Source organism: Zonotrichia leucophrys, chromosome 12 (assembly GCF_028769735.1).
Source record: "Zonotrichia leucophrys gambelii isolate GWCS_2022_RI chromosome 12, RI_Zleu_2.0, whole genome shotgun sequence".
Lineage (NCBI taxonomy): Eukaryota > Metazoa > Chordata > Aves > Passeriformes > Passerellidae > Zonotrichia > Zonotrichia leucophrys.
Window position 1 is genome coordinate 6,470,465 of NC_088182.1, and position 20,484 is coordinate 6,490,948.

The 20,484-nt window shown below is 46.9% G+C and overlaps 1 protein-coding gene and 1 long non-coding RNA gene across 5 annotated transcripts in view; one reads left to right on the forward strand and one right to left on the reverse strand.

The window, feature by feature from the left end:
* Window positions 1-571: 571 nt before the first annotated feature.
* LOC135453050 (uncharacterized) lies at window positions 572-1,515 on the reverse strand. The gene is made up of 2 exons (XR_010441760.1): window positions 1,145-1,515; window positions 572-1,060 (listed from the first exon to the last, which is right to left on the reverse strand). It is a non-coding gene; the product is annotated as an uncharacterized LOC135453050 (long non-coding RNA).
* An 81-nt stretch (window positions 1,516-1,596) lies between these two features.
* Window positions 1,597-20,484, forward strand: part of ADAMTS9 (ADAM metallopeptidase with thrombospondin type 1 motif 9) — a 78,952-nt gene continuing 60,064 nt past the window's right edge. The window contains exons 1-10 of one of the 4 annotated variants that reach the window (XR_010441759.1): window positions 1,597-1,866; window positions 1,965-2,353; window positions 3,539-3,701; window positions 15,340-15,626; window positions 16,563-16,646; window positions 16,749-16,870; window positions 17,231-17,271; window positions 17,384-17,489; window positions 19,326-19,472; window positions 20,336-20,477. Coding sequence is in view for 3 of the 4 variants with exons in the window: in XM_064723632.1 (XP_064579702.1) it covers window positions 1,773-1,866; window positions 1,965-2,353; window positions 3,539-3,701; window positions 15,340-15,626; window positions 16,563-16,646; window positions 16,749-16,870; window positions 17,231-17,271; window positions 17,384-17,489; window positions 19,326-19,472; window positions 20,336-20,477 (1,575 nt within the window). In the remaining variant the exon portion in view is untranslated. Of the gene's footprint in view, window positions 1,867-1,964; window positions 2,354-3,538; window positions 3,702-5,001; window positions 5,129-15,339; window positions 15,627-16,562; window positions 16,647-16,748; window positions 16,871-17,230; window positions 17,272-17,383; window positions 17,490-19,325; window positions 19,473-20,335; window positions 20,478-20,484 lie in introns of those variants that run through there. The other 3 variants (XM_064723632.1, XM_064723633.1, XM_064723634.1) reach the window with 3 other exon arrangements.

Below are 20,484 nucleotides of genomic sequence, written 5' to 3' on the forward strand. Positions count from 1 at the left end.
AGCACAGGATCCCCCTGGCACTCCTGGGAAATGTGTCCACACCCACCTGAGTTCGGGACACAGCCTACCTTTCCTTCTCCCACCATGATTTCTGGAGCATTATCCCAAGCTCAAGCACCCTGTGTGTATCTCTCTCTGTGAAGACTGAAAGCTTTGGGGTACATGTGGACATTGTAGGAAGGTGGTCAGGGCTCAGGGTGCTCTGCAAGCACTGCAGCTCAGGGAGAGATGGGTGAGTTATCTCTTGGTAAGTATCTGAGATTTTAATTAAATCTGGTTTATAAGAGCGGGCACAATGCCATGCAGGGAGGTTATGTGCCGTTACACCTTGCCCTAAGGACATGCTGACTTGGTCTCCACAATCCTGGAGATTTCTGCACTGTCGAGGCTCTGCCTCCCAGCCCTGCAACCCTGGCCAGCCAGTAGCAGGGTTGAAGATGCACAGCTTTGCAGGTGATGCTTCATTTACGCTTTTACATTCATCGTACAAAATTAATCATTGATTCCTAATAGTTGAGGTTTGTAGCACTTCACCAGTTGAAGAGTCAGGAGGTACCATTTTGCCCAGAAGTGGATTCTAAATTGATTTTTATTTTAAAACTTTCCCCTTCTGCAGGAAATACCAACATTTCTGTGCCTTGTCCCAAAGTTGAGCGAAGAATGTAAAGAACTTTGACATTTTCTATGGAAGTGCAAACTGAACTTCCAAACTTCTCATTTGCCTTGCTCATATGTTTTAAAGGTTTAAAAACCTTTTAAACCAAGGCTGGGGGTTTTGATTTGAGGAAGGGGTAGAAGACAACACTTAATTATATGTAGCTCTAAAGCATGTCTTAAATTTTTAGAGACCTTTCAAACTGTAAAACAAAACAAAATAAACTCAGTTTTGGATATAATCTTCCTTTTCCCTCAGGGTGCCTGAAAAGTGCACAACACAAATCTCATCCTGAACAAAAGTTGCTTGAATTGCCTCTTATCTGAGAAATGCCTAAGAAAACAACTGCTATAAGAAGTGCCGCACAGGGGATTCTTCAACTGCTGGTCCACTTCTTCAAGCCGCCTTGGGAAAAAAAAAGGGAAAACGTTAATTACGTAAGAAAACCCATCCCTCCTCCCAGTGAGTGACAAAGGGACTCATCCCCACCAGGTCCTGGCAGAGCAGGCAGCTCCGGTGCCGCTCTGCCTGGGCTACTTTGGGATTTTAAAGCTTTTTGGACGGAGCCGGCGGGGAGCGGGCGCCGATCCCGGGTGTACGAAGCCGCGGCTCGGACTCCCCCCGTCCGCTCCAGCGATGGTTTTCTTGACCAAAACCTGCGACTTCGGCTCTCGCCGGCAATGAAAAAAGAAAGTGTCATTGGAAGGTGGGGAGCAGAGGAGGGCGGGCTTGATCTATGGAGCCCGCCCCTTTTTAAACAGAGAGTCCCGGCAGCTCTCGTCCACCAGCCCGACGGGGGGAGAGGCGGAAAGCGAGGGAGAGCAGGCAGGCAGGCGGGCGGGCGGGCGGCTCCCCCGTCCCGGCCCGTCGGTCCCGACCCCGGCCCGTCCGCCCCCGCGCACCATGCGCGGCCCCCGGCGCCCCGCGCGCCGCCGGCCCGCCCGCCCCTAACGCCGCCCGGCTCCTGCGCCTTCCCGCGGCAGCGCTCCGGGGGCCGGGAGGGGGCCGCGAGAAAGGAGAAGAGAGGAAAAAAAAATTAAAAGAGGGAAAGGGAGGAAAAAGAGGAGAAGGAGCGGAGGCGGGGAAAGCTGCTCCTCCGAGGACAGCGCGCAGCACCATGCAGCTGGCGCCGCTGGCGCTGGCACTCACCACGCTCTTCATCGACGGCTGGAGGACGGCAGCGAGGAGGCAGAAGCTGCACCCCAGGCAAGGTAAGGGGGTGCTCGGGGAAGGGCAAGGGGAGTGCTGCGCTGCCGCCCCCCGGGGCCACGGGGCTCGGCCACTTCACTCAGCGACTGTCCCTTCGCAGCCCAGCTGCTGGAGAAGCTCAGCGAGTACGAGATCGTGACTCCTACCCGAGTGAATGAGTTCGGTGAGCCCTTCCCCACCAATGTCCACTTCAGGCGGCGCCGGCGGAGCACCAGTGCTGCCCCCGACGCCTGGACGGCGGCTGCCGCCGGCTCCCCGAAGGCACACTACAGGCTGTCCGCCTTCGGGCAGCAGTTCCTCTTCAACCTGACGGCCAGCTCGGCCTTCATCGCCCCGCTCTTCACCGTCAGCCTCCTGGGAGAGCCCGCCGCAGACCAACGGCGCCTCTACGCCGAGGCGGCCGACGCCGATGTGAAGCACTGCTTCTACCGGGGGCACGTCAACGCCCGCCCTCGGCTCACCGCCGTTATCAGCCTCTGCTCCGGGATGGTGAGACCCCCGCCCCGCTGAGGGCCAGGGGCGGAAGCGCGAAGGAGGAGGAGCAGGAGGAGCGGGGCGAGGGAGGGTGGGCGGGCAGAGCGATGGCGCCCGCCCCTTCCCCTGACGGCGGCGGGCGGCTCCGGCCCACCCCGGCCGGGGCTGGCTCCCACGCCGCTCCTCATCCCCGGGTTCGGGGTGCGCCGCTCCTGCTCTGCGGATTTTTGGGGGGAAAATGCCACCCATCGACACCTGGAGGGGCGGTCTGTGGGCCAGACCCGGGCACGGACCCTGCCTGCCCCCGAGGATGCCGGTGTGAGGGATGGCTGCGGGCTTACCACCAACGCTGGCCCCGGAGCCACCCAGCACCCGAGACCAGGGCATGTCCCGGTCCCTGGTACCCCAGCTGGGTGCCCTTCGGTGCAGGGATGTTGGTACCGGGATGTGCAGAAGCTCCTAAAAGGGCTGACTCTTCTGTCTGTCCTGGTACCTTTCAGTCCCACGGGATGCCAATTTCAGGGACTCCCCGGAGGTTTCTGCTGGCGTCATTCAGTCCCGGGGTTCCTCTGGGTGCGTGTGTTCACCTAGGCTTGGGCACATGCGTATGTGGCTTCCCTCCCAGGTACTGACCATGGATACCAGTATAGGATGGCTGCAGAATATTTTGTCTTGGATATTTTTTTATTTACCCACCAAATATGTGCATTCATAGTTGTACGTTACTAGGAGAGCACTGATGTCTCCTTGTAAGCAAGGATTTCACTAGCTGGACACCTTCCTCTGGTCCTTATATGTGGGTTAAAAGCCTGTCTCAGGGAAATGTGCTGTGTGAAGCCAGCACATGATGGAATTGCACTGAGGCCTCCAGCACACAGCAGCACCGTCACCCTTTGGGCAGGACTGGCTTGGTGAACATCACTGGCATAAGGACAGGGTCTGGCAGACATGCCTCTCTCATGCTCCCTGCCTGTGGGTTGGTAATTATCCCTTTGTAAGCACCAGTGGGATGGCTGTGCAGCCCAGGGTGGGTGCAAGCAGTGTGACCAAAGCTGGAACTCCAGCCACTGCCCTCAGAGGGGGTTACCACAGAACTAGGCACACCTCCCTCATTAGCTGCTTGCTTTGTGGGGTAGTGCTGCTAGGTGGCTTGTCATCGCACACAGCTGACCTCCTGTTCCTCTCTCTGGACCCTCTCAGCTAGGCACATTCAAGTCTGATGATGGGGACTATTTTGTAGAGCCACTCCTATCGCTTGAGGAGCAGGAGTATGAAGAAGAGCACAATAAACCACATCTTGTCTACCGACACCGGACACCTCCAACCAACTCTTCAGGGGACTGGCAGACTTGCAATACTCCAGGTACTCATTTTCTTACTGCCTTGGATGACTCGATGCTTGGAAGTGCTATTTGCAGTTAAAAGGCAGTAGGTTTGTGGGGGAAAAAAGAGATGTGGAGTTGAGAGACCCCTCTAGAAATGGTGCTGTGAGTGCTAGGACTGGGCTCGTGGTGGTAGCGCTGTCCTGGAGAGATGTGGTGCACCCGTGCTTTCTAGGAATTGGTTATGAGGAAGTTGCGGTCAGAAAAAAGTTTCCCTTTGATTCCTGAGGTAAAGCTGGCAAGAGAGCTTTTCATCTGTCTTGCCTTAAGTATCCTGTGAGTCCTTAAATTTGTTTTCTGTTCTATCCTACATGTAATTCCCAACCATCCTAATCTAATATACTCTCTGTATGATACTCTGTCCTTTAAATGACATCTGTCTTAGTGTTGGTGTGCTCCTGGTCTTCTTTCCCCAAATCTGGCTGTGAGTTGTCATGCCTTACCTCTTTCTAGTGGAAATGAGGAGGTCCTAACACCAACCCTGACAGTTTTCAGTAATCACTTTTCCATGGTTCATTTTCAAAGGCTTTTTTTTCCTCATGGCCCTTCCTCCACCAGCACCATCTCCCTGACCTCCTCACTCCTTCTTTCTAGTCCTTGCACATATGAAAGAGCACAGACCTTTTTCTCCCACCCTTCATGTGCCTTGATGAGCAATAACCTTGCTCCTACTGTCCCTATTATCTACAGTGACCTCCTGCTGCTCTCTGCTTCCCTGACTTCCTGATGTTCCCAACTAATCCTCCCCTTTGGCAGCAAATACCTCAATTTTCTCTGATGAAGCTTATTCCTTCAGTCTCCTGTTTCACCTGCTGTTTTGCCCTTGTCCTTTGGCCTGCAGCTAGATCTACTGGAACTTTAGAACCTAAACAGAGTAGACCTTGACTGAGTTGCCCTGTGGGCTGCAAGCTGCTCATATGCTGCAAAGTAGGTGGAGTTGTTCAGGAAGTAAAGGTACCACTGGAGGAGAAGTATGGTGCCCAAGTTAGGCTGCAGTTAGCACACATTACTTGTTTGGCACCCATGACTGTGATCGTGGCTGTGCTGTTGAGCTGTCAGTCTGTTCACCTTGCACTGGTCATGCTGAGTCCAAAGATGCTCTGATACACTGTGACCAGCCAGAGCAACATGTGCTTCTTCTGGAAGACATGTGAATCCACTTCCACATGCAAGCCTATGTGCCAGGGGTACAGTGGCACCTCTCACAAGGCTGTCACTGTTTGTTCTTCCAAGGGTTGCTGCTGGAATATGCCATTCTGGTTTCTCTCTTCCAGCTGTTTCTGCTCCCTTCTATGAGATCAGATGCAGGAGACTCAGAACAGTTGGAAAGAAACACGGAATCTGGCACATTGCATCAGTAACCCTTGGAGGAACGGAGCAGCAGATCACAAGACTCATTGAATCAAAGGTAGCTGGGAGGGCTCTGAATTTTGCTTGTGAACTTGACTCTGTGCTGCTGTAACTGACTGGTGTATTTCACCCCACTGTATCATAGTTCTCATTTAGAATATTATTCTTCTGTATTGTAGTTCACAAGAATGATACTCCATCTGTGATTTTGCTGTATCTCTTCCTCCTTTTTTCCACTATGCTTTGCTTCTTGCTTGTCTTTGTTTTCTTGCTCTTCTCAGTTGCTTCATGTAGTGGAGGGAGGAGTTCTCACCTCTCAAACACAAGCTTAAGTGTTCCAGATAGGCATGAGAGTCTTGTCTTCCTGTCCTTTTCCCCTCCATCTCTCCCTCTTTTCCATCTGTTCTTTTTGTCATCATCCAAACTTTTGAAAGGGAGTGATGCTATGGCCATGTGTGTATGGTGAACAAGTCTTGGTTATTTCATTTAAGGAGCAAGTTCAGAGCAGCTTGGGCAGTGATGAACCTTGGCATCCTACCTGAGGTTACATCTGGTGAGAGAAGGTGTCTCACAAGTCTTTACAGCAGAGGTGAATGTGCAAAATCTAGCAGCACTCACTGTTTTAGACAAGGTGTATCTCTCACTCCTGCTAGAGAAGAATGGTTTTGTGAGAGTTTGGGACTTAGTCATAATTGTAGGGTGTTGTGTGAATCCAGTCTTTTGTCAGAAGAATGTGTGAAACGGTGCATTTGCTTTGCAGGCTTCTGGCAGGGGTGGAAATTTGCTTGAAGAGGAAATTCATGGGAGGGAAATCTAAGGTACCCCCCTGAGGTGAGCAAGGGACCCTGTGTTGCCAGGCAGTGGTGCTATTAAGAATGACTTTCTGATAGTCATCTTCCTGGAAATGATTAATAGTCAACATACTGGTGTGCCCTTGCCATAATGATGTAATTTTAAACTTCTTAAGGCATTCAGGAAAGTTTCCCTTGTGAATTGCCTAACAAATTGAGTAAAAGCTTTCATTTGCAGCAGTCTCCCTGGTTGTACTTCTAGTTTTCAGTGTCCTGAGGTCAGCTTAGAAAACCAGGCATTTGCTTTTGTGAAGTTTTAATTAGCAGTTTCTGATAACAGTTTTAGGTCCTCTGATATAAAAGATACTCTACAGGTGTTCTGGAAAAAGATCTTTTTCCTCTGAATGCTGATGGATATCAAATGGAAGCTGTGCTCTGCAATTGAACTTTCATAGCACAGCACTGGGGTCTCTGGCAATGCATTTGAGCCGTCTGGCATACAGCTCAACTGCTGCAAGAAAAACTTGGGACAGAGTTTTCCTTGGGGTAACAGGTTAATGTAGATTCAGTCATAGGAAATGGTGCATTTTCCTGTCCTTCTTTTCTTGTAGTCAGTGCCGTGAATCAGTTTGTCATCTGGCCGGGGATCTGGCAGGATAATCAGTTGTGTTTTACTGAATAGCCCTGACGGGATGAGGGCTTGGCCAGGCAGACAGCATGATGTCACTGAGGTGCAGCACCACTACCACCCATCGCTTCAGGATAGCAAGCTCTTCCGACCCAATTATTAAATATCCGCCTTTTTGAGGTGGAGGAGGAAGAGAAAAGAAATTGCAGTCCTAAAAAAAGAAAAGAGGAAGTGGCTCATTGCAAGGCTGGAGAGCGCCGCTTTCCTGCACCCCATGGAGGAACAATCTGACTCCAGTGATAAAGGCACAGAGCTGCATCCTGCATCCGTGTGCCAGCCACCTTCATGAGGCAGGCAGCACCTCCCCAAGCCCCCATCCAGTGGGACCTTCTGCCAGGAGCAGACCCGTGAGCCCTTTCCATGTGAAACCGTCAAGGTTTGGTCTTGCAGAGAGATGTCCAGCTCCAGATGCCAATAGGACACTGCCTTTGGTCATCACTTAAACCACTTCAGGCACCTCTTGCTCTGGGTCTTATGTCCATTTCTGCTGTTTCTCCTTTCTATCATATTTCCCATGCTTTTTGTCAGTGATGTATGTATATATGTATTTCTATGTATATTTCAGTTGTGGAGCTCTCTGGAGCTCTTCTCTTCCAGTTTTGGTAGGGTCTGTCATACCTTTAGCCTTCTACCGAACCTTAGTAATCATTCTTCCTTGGCCACCCCTTATTCTGAAACAGATGTGGCCTCCACCTGCTCGGTTGCACTAAGCCACAATCCCCCTGTGTCTGTGAGTATAATTGCAAGTATTGTGCCCTTTTGTCGCCCTACTTCTGTTGACTGTTCGGCTCTTGCTCCAAACTTTGCAAATTCTGTTCAGCTTTTACTGTGACCCTGATGCAGGACTCCCAACTAAACTTTTTGGGGCAGCTTCCTCTTTGTACCCATGATGCCTTAGGTTTTAGCTTTCATAGTTTATGTATAGTGAGTGTGAGCTGCTCCCTCCCTGCTGCTGCTCAGCTGTGCCCATCTTGAGGCTGGCATTGGACCTGGGCTCTGGGGCTGCATGTGAGGATCTTGCACAAAGTCTTCTCTCCTTAATGAGAGCATTTAAAGCAGGAACATCCACCACGGGCAAAACTCGTCATGCAGAAGCAGCAATAACACTGTGATGGTGCCAAACTAGTAGGAAGATGATTAGAGCTGTTCCTGTTTCTGGAGGGGAGCCAAGGGGCTGTAGCCAGCAAAGAGGCCTTCCAGCAGTTTGTGCTGAGGTGGTGAGGTTTTGGAAACAGCCTCAGATGAGTGCAGGACAGAGCAGGTCTTACCTGTGCTGTGCTGACTGTGCCCCCACCCACTGCTGGCAGGGGTGGGAAAGCCCAGTGACTCACCTGCTGAGGCTGCTTTCCAAAATCCACCAAGTATTATCAGCACAGATGGCTGTGGGACACAACCTGCAGGCTTAGCATGTCCCAGTACCTGACAGAAATGGATGCAAAAGGGTCTCAAATTTGCTGGTATTTTGTTGGGTGTTACAGCAGTTTGCTGGAGGGTACATGTGGCCAGGCACAGCAGCTCCACAAAGGGAAGCCCCATGTGGTCCAGGTGAGAAGAGAAGGTCTGTGTGTAAGTTGGGCTGAGAAGGGTCCTATAAAAAGCAGAGGAGGAACCAGCAGCGTGAAGCAAGTCTTGCTGCTGAGCCAGCATGGCACAGGCGTACTCAGTAATGTGTCACTGATTTTTCAGTTGCATTAACGAGTAATTTGTAATAGATTACCCTTTCATAGTAACTGTAACAACCTTTCCCACTGAACCTGACACTGGGGAACCACCAGGGCAGAGGAGGGCTGCCCTGTGTCTTGAGCAAGCAGATGCCTGATGCTGCCAGCTCAATGATTGTGATCTTATTTCTGCATGATAATTAGCACCAGCCTGCTCTCCTAATGCAGCCAGCTGCATGGGAAGTCACTGGGGAACCAATGGCACAAGCAGGAGATGGTTCTGTCACCATGTTCCCATGTGCTTGGAAGGGCTGCTCAGGTTGAGGTTGCTAGAATGGGGGTTTGTTAGTGTGTTGTCAGTGCCATGACCAGGGAGGAGACCTGGGGAAGGAGATGTTTGCTATCTGGTACTGTGGCTAAAGCCTGACTTTGTAGTGTGGTCTTTCATTGGTGCAGGAAGCGGATGAGCTGTTCTTCCTGCTCCAACTGTGGTTCAAGGTGTGTTTGCAGCGTCAAAATTGGCAATAGAGTGGAATGAGGCCAGTGGTGGGAAATTTCCTGCTCCTTCTCCAGATCTTTGTATGTATTATGTTGTTACTTTATAGCAGTTTCAAGGCAGAAACTTTGAATTCCTTTTCCTCAGGGCTCAATGTTTGTACTCCTGTGAGTGGTCTGTGGTGAAATCCCAGATCCTTTGCACTTGGATTGTTGGTCTGGAGCCCTTTAGTATTTTTGCTGTTTCTTTTGGACTCTGTCTTGCTTCCAACTGTGTCCCCTCTTTTTTGTTTTCAACTCATTCATCCAGCAGAATTCTGCATTCTAGGTGTCTGGTTTCCAGGCAGGTCTTCAGGCAAATTCTGTACTGCTGAGTGTCACGTAAACTCAGGCTTGCAGGAGATCTGCAGGGAGGCTTTCTTAAGCCTTTACTTCCAGGTTGAGCAATCCTTGAGCTCTTTCAAGAGTCTGTTTAAGCTGTCAGCTTTGCTCTTGGCCTCAGGGTAAAACACTGAGTTTGTTCTTTTCCTCAGAAAAGTTTCTTATCTTAAAGAAGTGGATTGTAATTTTTAGTCAGATAGTAATTAATTCAGATTTCCTTCCCTCCCAGAATAAAGAAGAGAATTGCATCACAACTCCCATATGCTAATGTAATTAATTCTATTTCTGCCTCCCTGTTGAGGTAACAGCACAGTAAGAGCCAACTGGTATTTGGTCAGCTGGGCCTGGGAGGTCAAGCACAAGCTTTTGCCATGCTGAGCTGGGGAAGGGATCAGTCTGTAATGTTTGAGGTGTCTTGTGATATTGACAAGTGAAATAAGGTAATAGACTGACTTCAGTTAAAAAACATTGATCACAGTCCCATTGATACAGATCCCATAATTAGTTTTGGCTTAAGATTCCTCAATGTGAGTTATAAGTGCATGCATTTTGTTGTTACTCTTAGCATTGAAAATGTATCAAACATCCATCTGGTGCCCTAAAGGTGTAAGATTTAAGATTATGATTAAAAAAATTGCTGTTGATTGGTTATTGTTCTGCAATTTAAACATGGTAAGTGGACAGAGTTAAATTATTCTCCTGGAATCAAAATGGACATACTTTTACCTCATCTGTGTGGACATCCACTGAAGGAGGACAGGTGAGAGAAGCAGGGGGGAATCACTTGGGTGCTTTCTGTCTGTTCCCTATGGCATATATTACTGAAAATAAACAGGCTGACTGTTCTGTGACTGCTTCTCCCATATGCCTGTAATGTCATTATCAACATCCCTGTGGCCAATTGCTGAACAATTTCTTTTTTTTTTTCTAATGGGGTATTTTGTCTTATCTTTTTTACTGACTGTCAGTACAAAGTTGTGGTGGCCTCAGTGTTGTTCTTGTTGGCATGGTGCCTCATAGGTGTCACTAGACACTAGTGTGGGACACAGGTTGGTGTACTTGTGACTGTTGTGCATTGGAAGTTGCCTGAAGAGCATGTGTGGGAGTTCTGTAAGATGATCTTGAATCATTTTCTGCCACATGTTCAGATCATGTGTTAGTATCTCCTTTCTTAAGGAGAAAATTTATTGTTTTGTTCATTAATCTACTTTCTGTCTACTGTGCAAAATTGACAGCTTTCACTTGCAACATTTTACCTTAGGCATAAAAATAATCTTTTAGGCTGGAATGCATTCTGATATTCATCACCTGGAAAGAAAACATTTAGAGTATGTGTGGTCTTTAGTGTTAGCATGGTGTAAACCAGAGAATGTTTTATTACTAAGGGAAGCTGACTGCTGCTCGCTGCAAGTCCATGGTTCTCAGCATTCTGGTTCAAGCAATGAGAAGAAAGGCAGGGTTACCCTGACAGACATCAGGGTTCAGCATCACCTTGAGCTTTGGCACCTCCAGGTCTCTATAGTCACAGACACAGGATGCAGTGAGTGAATTGGGGTGAAACTGTTGGTTTGTGCATCAGTGATGCTTCATGCCAGTCTGAACTGCTCATGGCTTTATAGCTTTGTTTTCTGGCCTTAATATTTTTACATATTGCAAACACAGATTCTGGGCTCTGGGCTTGACACGTGGGACTGATTTCAGCAGGAGGAGCTCCTGGACATGGACCTGGCTATAGCAGCAGCTCTGGTTCACTCAAGGAGCTATCCAGAGGGAAGGCAGGATTAATCCTGCTCATGGGACTGATCATCTCAGTGTGGTACAGACCAAGGCAGTGGCTGGTCCCCATTATGTTTCAATCCCTGGCTGTTGTCCAAGCAGGGTGTGAAGCTCCTGGCAGAGGTGGTGTGTTCAGCTCTGGGTTATGCTGACCACAACAGCACCCCACAGTTACAGAGGTGAGAATTTGGCCTCATGCAAATCCATCTGAGATAAATTTGTAGGTGTATAGAAAGACAGAGATATAAAACATCTTGATATAGAATTAGGATAGACCCAGGACTAGAAAAGTTCTTTGATCTGGCTTCTTACCTGTTTGTGTCCTAAAGAGGAGCCAGTTTCCATTCCATTTCTTGGCAAGAAGAGCCTAAAAATGTGGTTCAGTTTCAGCCAGTCTGATCTCTGCATGAAGGCAAATCCATTTTCCTCTCTCTGTTTCCCAGGTGATGGCAGTCCCTGGGGCAGCTGCCTTTGTAGCAGCTACAGGCAGCAAATCCAGCCAGGCAGCTGGAGCTGGGGCTTGTACTGAAGCTTTTGGCCAGGGTTTGCTCCTGTGGAGTTGAGGGAGACAGGTCACACACTGACTGACTGCATGAGGGGAGCTCATCTGAGTTTTGGTCTGTTTTATGGAGGTGTGCAATAATTTATTATCTGTGCAACTGGATCAGAGCAGAGCTAGAAGTGATGTCTGTCAACTGCTGAGTGGCAAATTTTATTAAAAATCCTAGTTCACACATTCAGAAAACTTGTGATAATTAGTCAGTTTGAAAGGATCATACTTTTTTTCTAGCAGGGAGATGTTGTTAGCTCAAGAAAGAGAATTTTTCTTGCCTCCTTCTCTTGCGCTCTCTCTCTCTCTGTGTTACATTTTTTTTCACTGCTATGTGCAGCTCTTATGAACTTGGACCTGAACTGGAATTGCTTGAATTGTTACATGTCTTACTTAATTGTGCAAATTGCTTTCTGTTCCAAGGACTAGTTAATGTAGAAATGGAAAGGATTAGGACTGTTGGGATAAATGATCATTCCATCTTTTAATGTTTGGTTTAGTATAACAATAGTTACTATGTCAAAAGCAGATCCTGACTCTGCCCTGTTACCCTTTCATGCAGGCAGAGTACTCACACAGGACCTGAGTCTTCCCTGCCCTCTTTCTTGTGATAGATCCAAAGTACATTAGCCAGCAGGAAACATCCATAAATCAGCTGAATGGATTCTGGGCTGAGGCTTCTTGCCCAGGCAAAAATAAATGGCATTAGTGAAAAGATGCCATCAGGAAGTGATATCCTTGCACAGGATTGGGTCTCCTTTTAAGTCCCACATTACAAAGAAGAAACCAAACAGAAAAAAAATTGACATAAACTACCAGGTCTGTATAAAGACAGTGAAAACAGCGTAGATTGCCTTAGTAAAGTATGCAGTAAAATGGGCATTATTCTAGCCTTTACCTGCCTCTCAAATGAATATGAACTGTTGAGTCAGTGCATGGGCTCGCCTCATACTTGAATTATTGAACTGTAGTTTGCATGATTTTAAAGGGTTTGTCCACTCACTGGAGTGTGGTTTTTCTACAAAGTAAAAGAAAAATGTTTTGCTTCTTAAACCCATCCAGTTACTACCATGTGTAAGTAGATGTGTTTCAGGTCATTGCAAAGACTGGGGGCTTGCCAAGAAAACCATTTTTCTTGCTGATTTCTGTTACTATGTTAACACAATAGGGAAAATAAAGTGGGGAAATATCACACCCTTTTCTGATGTTATGTGTGGCAGTAGGAAGCTGGTGCTGCAAAATCACAGTTTTGTGTAATGTGAGATTTTTCCCTTGTGCCTGATGGAGCAGGAGCACGTTGCACCATTCAGTGAGAGCACTGCTGTTGTGGCCATGGTAATGGAGCAGGATATCAGCAGAATCAGGCACACAGAGTTCCTGGCAGTGCCTGTGTGCTGCTCCCATTAACGTGGTCAGGATTTTACAGATGGGTTGAGAGCAGTGCACAGCCATTAGCATTTAATTTTTTACAGGTGAGTGCACACTATCTACATGCAACAAAGATGGGTGAAGATAACAGTTCACTACTACCAAAGTCCAGGGGGGGTTTCCATGCAGGGCATCCCCATCACTGGTGCCTGGTTTTCCAGTAACCAGGCTGACAGACACCCAATATGTGACCTGTCCAAATAGCACAGTGCAAGTGTTGGAGTGACTTTGGGAGTGGAAATAATTCAGTTCTTTTGGAAGTGATGATGTGTCTGCCTTCATTTGTGTGCTGAATGGGGAAAGAGCACTGATACTGTACCAACACTTGGCAGGATTACATTAATGATTGGACTTGATGATCTTTAGTATCTCTTCCAACCTAAATGATTCTGTGACTCTATGCCAGATCTCTGCACAAAAAGGAAAGTTATTTTTCCTTTGTGCTGGGCATACCTGGCTTTGTTGGGCTCTGATTCCCCTGCATGATCAGGGGAGGTCAGGGCTCTCAGAACAAGATGTGGGATTTCATGTGGTACTCTCTGGGTGGTTTGTGGGGTTTTTTTTATTGTGTGACACCAGTTGCAGCATTTCAGTGCAAGCCCAGTGAATATCAACTTCTTGTATAGACCTGTGTGATAGGTGTCTTCAAAGATAGGTGTCTTTGCAATTCCCTCTTTTTTTGCCATCTGACATCCCTCTGACTGGATGGCTGGAGGAGAAGGCACCTGAGCCTCATGGTCCCACCTGGGGCCCTGCAGAGCTCTGCCTTCACTCTGCAGCTTTGTCTTCAGCCTCATTCAAGCCCTGTTGAGCATCTCACCATCCTTAACACATTTTGCCTTGGACACCTGCTCCTTTAGGAAGTTAGTAATTTAAAAGGGGAATTTGAGTGGCAGTCTGAGGGTGCAGAGAGGAGAGGAGCTGGCTCAAGGGCTGGGGTTAGCACTTTCTCCTCAGTCTGGTCCTCTCCTCACCTTTAAGTTATTTGTATGCATAGTTGGCTCCCCAAGCTGATTGGCACTGAATGAGTCGGGATAATGTCATGGTTGCCCACGAAGCAGTGCCAGCATGAGAGCATAACCTTGCCAACACAAGGGCATTGATTAGAGCAGAGGAACTAGGGCAATCCAATTATAACCACAAATGCCATTGGCTTTCTCAAATTCTTACTCAAATAACTGCGGACTCTCTGCTGTATTAAGGTGGTCTGGACTATATCAAGAAAGGGGAATTTAGAGGACTTAGGTAGTACAGAGTAGACAGGATTTAATTCTTAACTGCTGTATTGCCTATTTACACATAGGGCAAAAGGATAGTATTTTTCACATAGGTAGAGGCTGATCCCCTTTACCTGCTGTGATACTGCAGAACATATTTCTTTATTTGGAAATTATTACAAATATTCCTAAAAGGAAATTATACAAGAAAAAAATAAGAAGTTTCCTATCATTTCAATCTTGTTTGAGTATTGAATATTCCTTTGTTCCATAATATTATGCTTCCTCTAACCTACTCAATGGGTCAGATAAGGAAATGTGATATTTTTCACCACCATGACGAAATTAAACTAAAGCTACAAAGAGCATGAGGGTTGTAGCCTGGAGTCGTAGATGAGTAGTTCAGATCTGGCTTTATATTAAATGCAGAAGTGAACAGTTTTTTGTGGATGAATCACATTCAATTAGCTACTTCCTATGATGAACTGATTAAAAATTAAGTGGCATCAAATAAGCCTGATTTTGCTCTTACATTTAAATAATGCTATAATTACATACTAATCAGATGGTAAATCTTAATTGTACACGTTCCATATGTTTTATATGCCTGTTCTCCCTCTTCACTTTGTCGTCTTTGTATCAGCATGGAGTATATTTTCAGGCTGCTTTTATGTTTGGCCTAATTGAATATCAAAAGCAGTATATGTGAAACTTCCTGAATTCTATTCTTTCGCCAGTGGCAGCTGTGCTATTAGATGACCTTTACCATTCCTGTAGCACAGAATAATAAAGGGAGGGGGGGAGCTGAAGCCCAGCCGTGTTATTGTTAGAGACAGAAATAAATCATATATAATTGCTTTGCTGTGAAGGCCAAATCCTGCCGTCCTTCATGCCTGAGTTAGAAATACAGGATTTGGACCTTTGTTTCCTGTGGTTTCCTGGCCACCTTGGACGTGCCCAGAATCCTCACACTGCTGCTGCAGTGGCTAATTACCATTGCAGGGCTCCATCCCTCCTGCACAGACCAGGAGCTGGCTCTGCTGCAGGGAATGTCCACCTCTAAGTGCTGCTGGCTTCCCCAAGATGGCTTTAAAAATGAAGCCTTAGATGTTGGATTACATGGTGGGCTTCCACTGAGTGCTTCTGTTTCAGTTCCCTGCTTGATTGGAGCAAGCCCACACAACTTTGTTGAGGCAATAGGTATTTTGACTTAGCATACACATGGTATTAATTTTATTCACTCCAGAATGTACTGTATGTTTTTTCTGCCTTTTGACCATAGATCATGACCACAGTCACAAAAAGAACAAACGGAAACACTGGAGAAGGCAGTGGGCAGAGAGCAGCATATTGTCTGACGTGGAGATGTTGAAGCACAGCCTGGAAGTGAATTCTTTTTCTGGGGACAGCAACAAGACGGGGACCATTGGTGAAAAGAAAAGCCACAAGCGAACGAAGCGCTTCTTGTCCTACCCACGTTTTGTGGAGGTGATGGTGGTGGCTGACAGCAGGATGGTCGCCTACCATGGAGCCAACCTTCAGCACTATGTCTTAACCCTGATGTCAATAGTGAGTGTTCAACCAGGGCAAGTAGATTCACCCACAAATCATTTTCTAGTGGTCACAGAGCCCCTCTCTGCTGTGCTCATATGCAACACCCCAGATAATGCTGGGGTTGCATCAAAAATGGTAAAACATGGCTGGTTGGAGTCTTCTTTCCCAGATCCATCACGCTTCCTGATCCTTCTCACACCTCTCTTCCAGCTTTCTGAACATCAGATACCATGAGCAATATCACTGGTTGTTTAGTCCGCATGCTGTACTTTTCTTTTTATTTAAGCCCATGTGAAATAACAGCTGAATTAAAAAGGTTCTTTGGGCACTGTGCCTTCCAGGGGCCTGAGGCTGGTAGGTTATGCAGTTGCCTGACTTCCTTTGCTGTTGCAAGGAGGAGTCTGTTGTCACCTTGATCCTTAGTATAGTTCTCAAGTTGGCTTTCCAGGCTGAGAACAAGTGCCTTAGGAGCTGCAGGTACTAGTATGCAGTAGTTTCCAGACAGGCAGTTCTGTAGATTCAGAGTGACTGGCAGGGAGTACCCAACACATTTGTGTCTCTGGAGGGATGCTCATCCTGTCTGAGGGTAGAAGTGCTCTGAATGCATGGTCTGAAACTGCCCATGTCAAAATCAGGTGCTTGGAAGAGTAAATTGCTTTTGACAGTCTTGTTTGGTGGTCTTTGTGTCTCAGAGCAGAATGATCCTTTAATTTGGTGAAATGTGTGCTAAAGCAAAAGGAAATGTTGGGTTTCTCTGATATCAGCAGGTTTTTTTCATTCTCAAATTGTGCTTCTGCCAGGAGGTCTCTCCAAGTAGCGTCAGAGCACTGAGCAGGGCAGAAGAGCAGCCCAGGAGAAAAACAGTTGCAAAATGGAAAATATGTGTGTTGTCTTAATTGTTTGTTTCCTTGAATGTTAACAGTAATTCCAAATATTGCTTTTTTGAAACAGGTGGCGTCTATCTACAAAGACCCAAGCATTGGAAATTTAATTAATATTGTTATTGTGAAATTGGTCGTGATACATAATGAGCAGGTAATGGAAATTATTTTCTTCACCTTCTGCTTGACAATGGCATTTGTAGTGAGCATTGTCATGAATAATTAAAATACCTGCTTTCTGTGTGTTGCTTATCAGGATGGCCCTGCAATATCTTACAATGCCCAGACAACATTAAAAAACTTTTGCCAATGGCAGCAGTCCCAAAACCACCCAGAGGGAAGTCACCTTCGGCATGATACAGCTGTGCTTGTTACCAGGTACGGTGAATATTCTTATGAAAACTGTAGCCACTTGTGTGTCAGGGGCTGTGAGCATGTTATGTATGGGAAATGTTCAGGTTTTGATATGGGTGAAATGATATTTGCAGTTGTGGGAGCATGTGTTCACCGTAACAAGAGATGATTTTGAGAGGTTCAAGGCTGTCTAAGGTCTGCCCATGGGTTTAGCATAAGATGAAAAACTCTGACTGTGGTGGGGAGTTAGTTTGGATGATGTGGCAAACCAGCCTGAGAAGGTCCATTGAAGGACCAAGAGTTGTTTCTGCTGTTGTAACTGTGCTTGTGCCTTAACTCATTGCAGCATTGAGAATTAATGTGTCAGGTCTGTTCTGCTTTCAGACAGGATATTTGTAGAGCGCACGACAAATGCGATACTCTGGGTAAGGAAAACCTTTTCTTTGTCACTTTTTTTGTAGTGACAATATTAGTTGCCTGTTCTGAACGGTGAGTGACATTTCTTTTTCTATCATAAACCTCTGTGTTCTCTCCTAGGTCTGGCAGAGCTGGGCACAGTCTGTGACCCATACAGGAGCTGTTCAATTAGTGAAGATAACGGACTGAGCACTGCTTTCACAATAGCACATGAACTTGGCCATGTGTATGTTCTATGTAAATACATTTACATTTAAATAGCCCAATATTTATGCTAACTAGGGCTTGCCAGCCAGGCTGGGAACTGATACTGCTGAGCTTAATTATTTGAGGAGAGATCAGTATATTTGGCTAGAAGATGCACCACTGAGGTAGATGAAACTGAGGTGCTCTGGAGCCAATCTGAGAGCAGCCAAACCAGCAGGGCCGTGTTTTGGGGAGGATAAATGATAGAGAAACACAAGCAGCACCTAAGAAATGACATCTTGACCAAGCTATTGGAACTAGCCAGGGTTTTGGGCAGAGGTCCTTGAGGAGGACCAGGACAAAGAATGCTGGCACATCTGAACTATTTTTTGGGACTGAAGTCTTCTCTGAGAGCAGATTCTCAGCCTGCCAGAGCTTGTCCCACAGCTCTGTGTGGTGCTGGTGAAGGCAGTGCAGCAGCTGTGTGTGAAGGAGGAACTTACCCAGGGCATCTGGGAGGTGATGAGGTGTATAAGTGAGCTTGACTCAGCTCTTGAACTGTTTCATCATGGATGCTGGACATCCCCAGAAGAGACGCTGCCATTCACCTCCTCCAGCAGAAGTTTCTTTCAAACAATTTTTGCTTTTTCTCACTACTGAGCAGTCATGAGAAAAATCACCTTAGATCACATAGTCCTTTACCCCTGGCTACAAACTTTGGCAGCTGATTCAGTCCCAAACCATCACACGCCTGCTTTGCAGTGGAGGTCTGTAGGTGTGGGATGGATGAGTACTTGGGAACAGATCTCCCATTGTTCTAAACTCTTGTTTTTCTTCATGGAGAGCTGGCTGAGACAGTCTATTTTTAACCACAGTAGTATTTGTTTAAATAAGACTTCCTGACAGAAAGTCCCCAAAGTTTTGGTGTTCCCCATACCTAACCTGTGCCTAATTCCTTTGCTAATGCTGCCTCAGAGCTGCTGGGGGGAGTTAGCAGTGCCCCCGAGCAGGATATGCCTCTGTGCTCTTTTTTTCAGAGAGCAGAGTGAAAAGATGGTTTGTTGGAGGTAATCTTAATGGAATACAAACTCCCCAGCCTTGGAACACAGGATCACACCAGGTCACTTCCCCTTCCCCACTTCAAACAGCGCAGCGCTTTAAGCCGCTCTGTCTCCATTAGTGAATTTACCACATTCTTCAAGGTGTCATGTGCTGCAAACTTCGTGTTGGTTTCTGCTGATACCAATGCTTGCTGGCATTTTGTAAACCTGCCACATAAAGTATAGGAGCCAAGTCTATCCCTGGTGCAACCCTGCTTAGACAGCAGTGTGGCCCAGGGTATTCAACTGCATTAGAAAGTATTTTGCATCCAACGGGGTATTGCCTGTGTGCATGAGGGTCTGCAGTCAGTGGGCTCATGTCAGTTGTCTCCTTCAGAATTCCCTGAGATTAATTCTTGGATCTGTGGTCAGTTCCAGAATATTTCCCATTTTTATGAAGGAGGGGCCAGACTCCAGCCTGTCTGCAGGATAGCAACTGTCAGCTGAAAAGGAAACTGCAGCTGGGTTTGCATCTCACTCCAGGCTCCCTGGAGAACTTGTCTGGCTAAATATATGCAGTCATGGAGTGGAGGGCTTAGCAGGGTGCTGCAGAGATTTTCCCAGATGAGTGCTAGAAACACTGTTCATTAACACTTCTAAATTTATTATGAATATATGTGTATTAATACTTTTATTCTGTAATATCTGTCAGCAGTATATTTAGGGAAAATTCTTGGGTTTGCTTGCATTTAGTTCACACTGTTGCCCTTGCTTTGCTAAATACTTGATGTTTGCCTTTTAACTGACTCTACTTTTTGCTGCTCTTTTCCTCTTAGATTTAATATGCCACATGATGACAACCACAAGTGCAAGGAAGATGGAGGTAAAAACCAACAGCATGTCATGGCACCAACACTGAACTTCTACACCAATCCCTGGATGTGGTCAAAGTGCAGTAGGAAATACATCACTGAATTTCTGGAGTAAGACCTTGCATATGCATGTGTTGGGCTGTTTTCACATGTCCATGTGTTCCATGGAGTTCTTCAGTTAATTTGGAGCCCTAGTGTGCAGCGTTTGGAGGAAATCAGAGGGATTTGTGTGTGCACGCATCCTTTACCTAGAGCAGGAATGCACCCCTGGCATCCAGTCCCTGCCAGTTCAGCCTCATGATAAGCTGGCAAGGACCAGCCTCTCAATGGGGAAGAATAAGTCTTCCCCCATGGATATTGCTTTTAAGGAATGTGTGTTCTCCTCAAACCTGAAGAATGACTTTCCCGAGCTTTGTGGCCCAGATACGGAGCTGTGTTTTAGAAGGCAGATTGAATCTGCCTTTCTGCTCCACAGGTCAAGATAAAGCCCTGGCACTAATCCGTGTGGGAACACCGTTCCAGGAGCCCACGGGTCAGTCTGATGCACAGTGATTCGCCCATTTTGCTGTCGTGCCTTCCCGTGTGTTGTGGTGTGGAACAGAATGAGAGCCATGATGGTGTTCTGGCAAATCCAGGAGCTCAGTCCCTTGGGCAGTTCTGCTAATCAGTGATTTTTTTTTTCTCTGAGTTCTTTATAAAAATGCGCCAGTGCTTGCTCAGCAACTAAATGCACACTCAGAAATGCTTTGCCATGGTAGCTGACTGTGGTGTGGTGGATGGTTGCTGTCACAGCACAAGGGTGATGGTGTATGGGTAACACACCCTCCTGTGCTTGAGTTTGAAATAGCTCTTGTAGTGCTTGTTAAATATGGCAGACGTGGTGTGCAACTGCCCTACAGCTAATTTAGGCAAACACAAGGGAATTCTGATCTCCCACCTTCTGTTTAACACCAGTATTCTGATTTGTGTTGTAGCACTGGTTATGGGGAGTGTTTGCTTGATGAACCTTCATCAAGAACTTACACATTACCTCAGCAGCTCCCAGGGCTGATTTATGACGTCAACAAACAATGTGAGTTAATTTTTGGACCCGGATCCCAAGTGTGCCCCTATATGGTAAGTG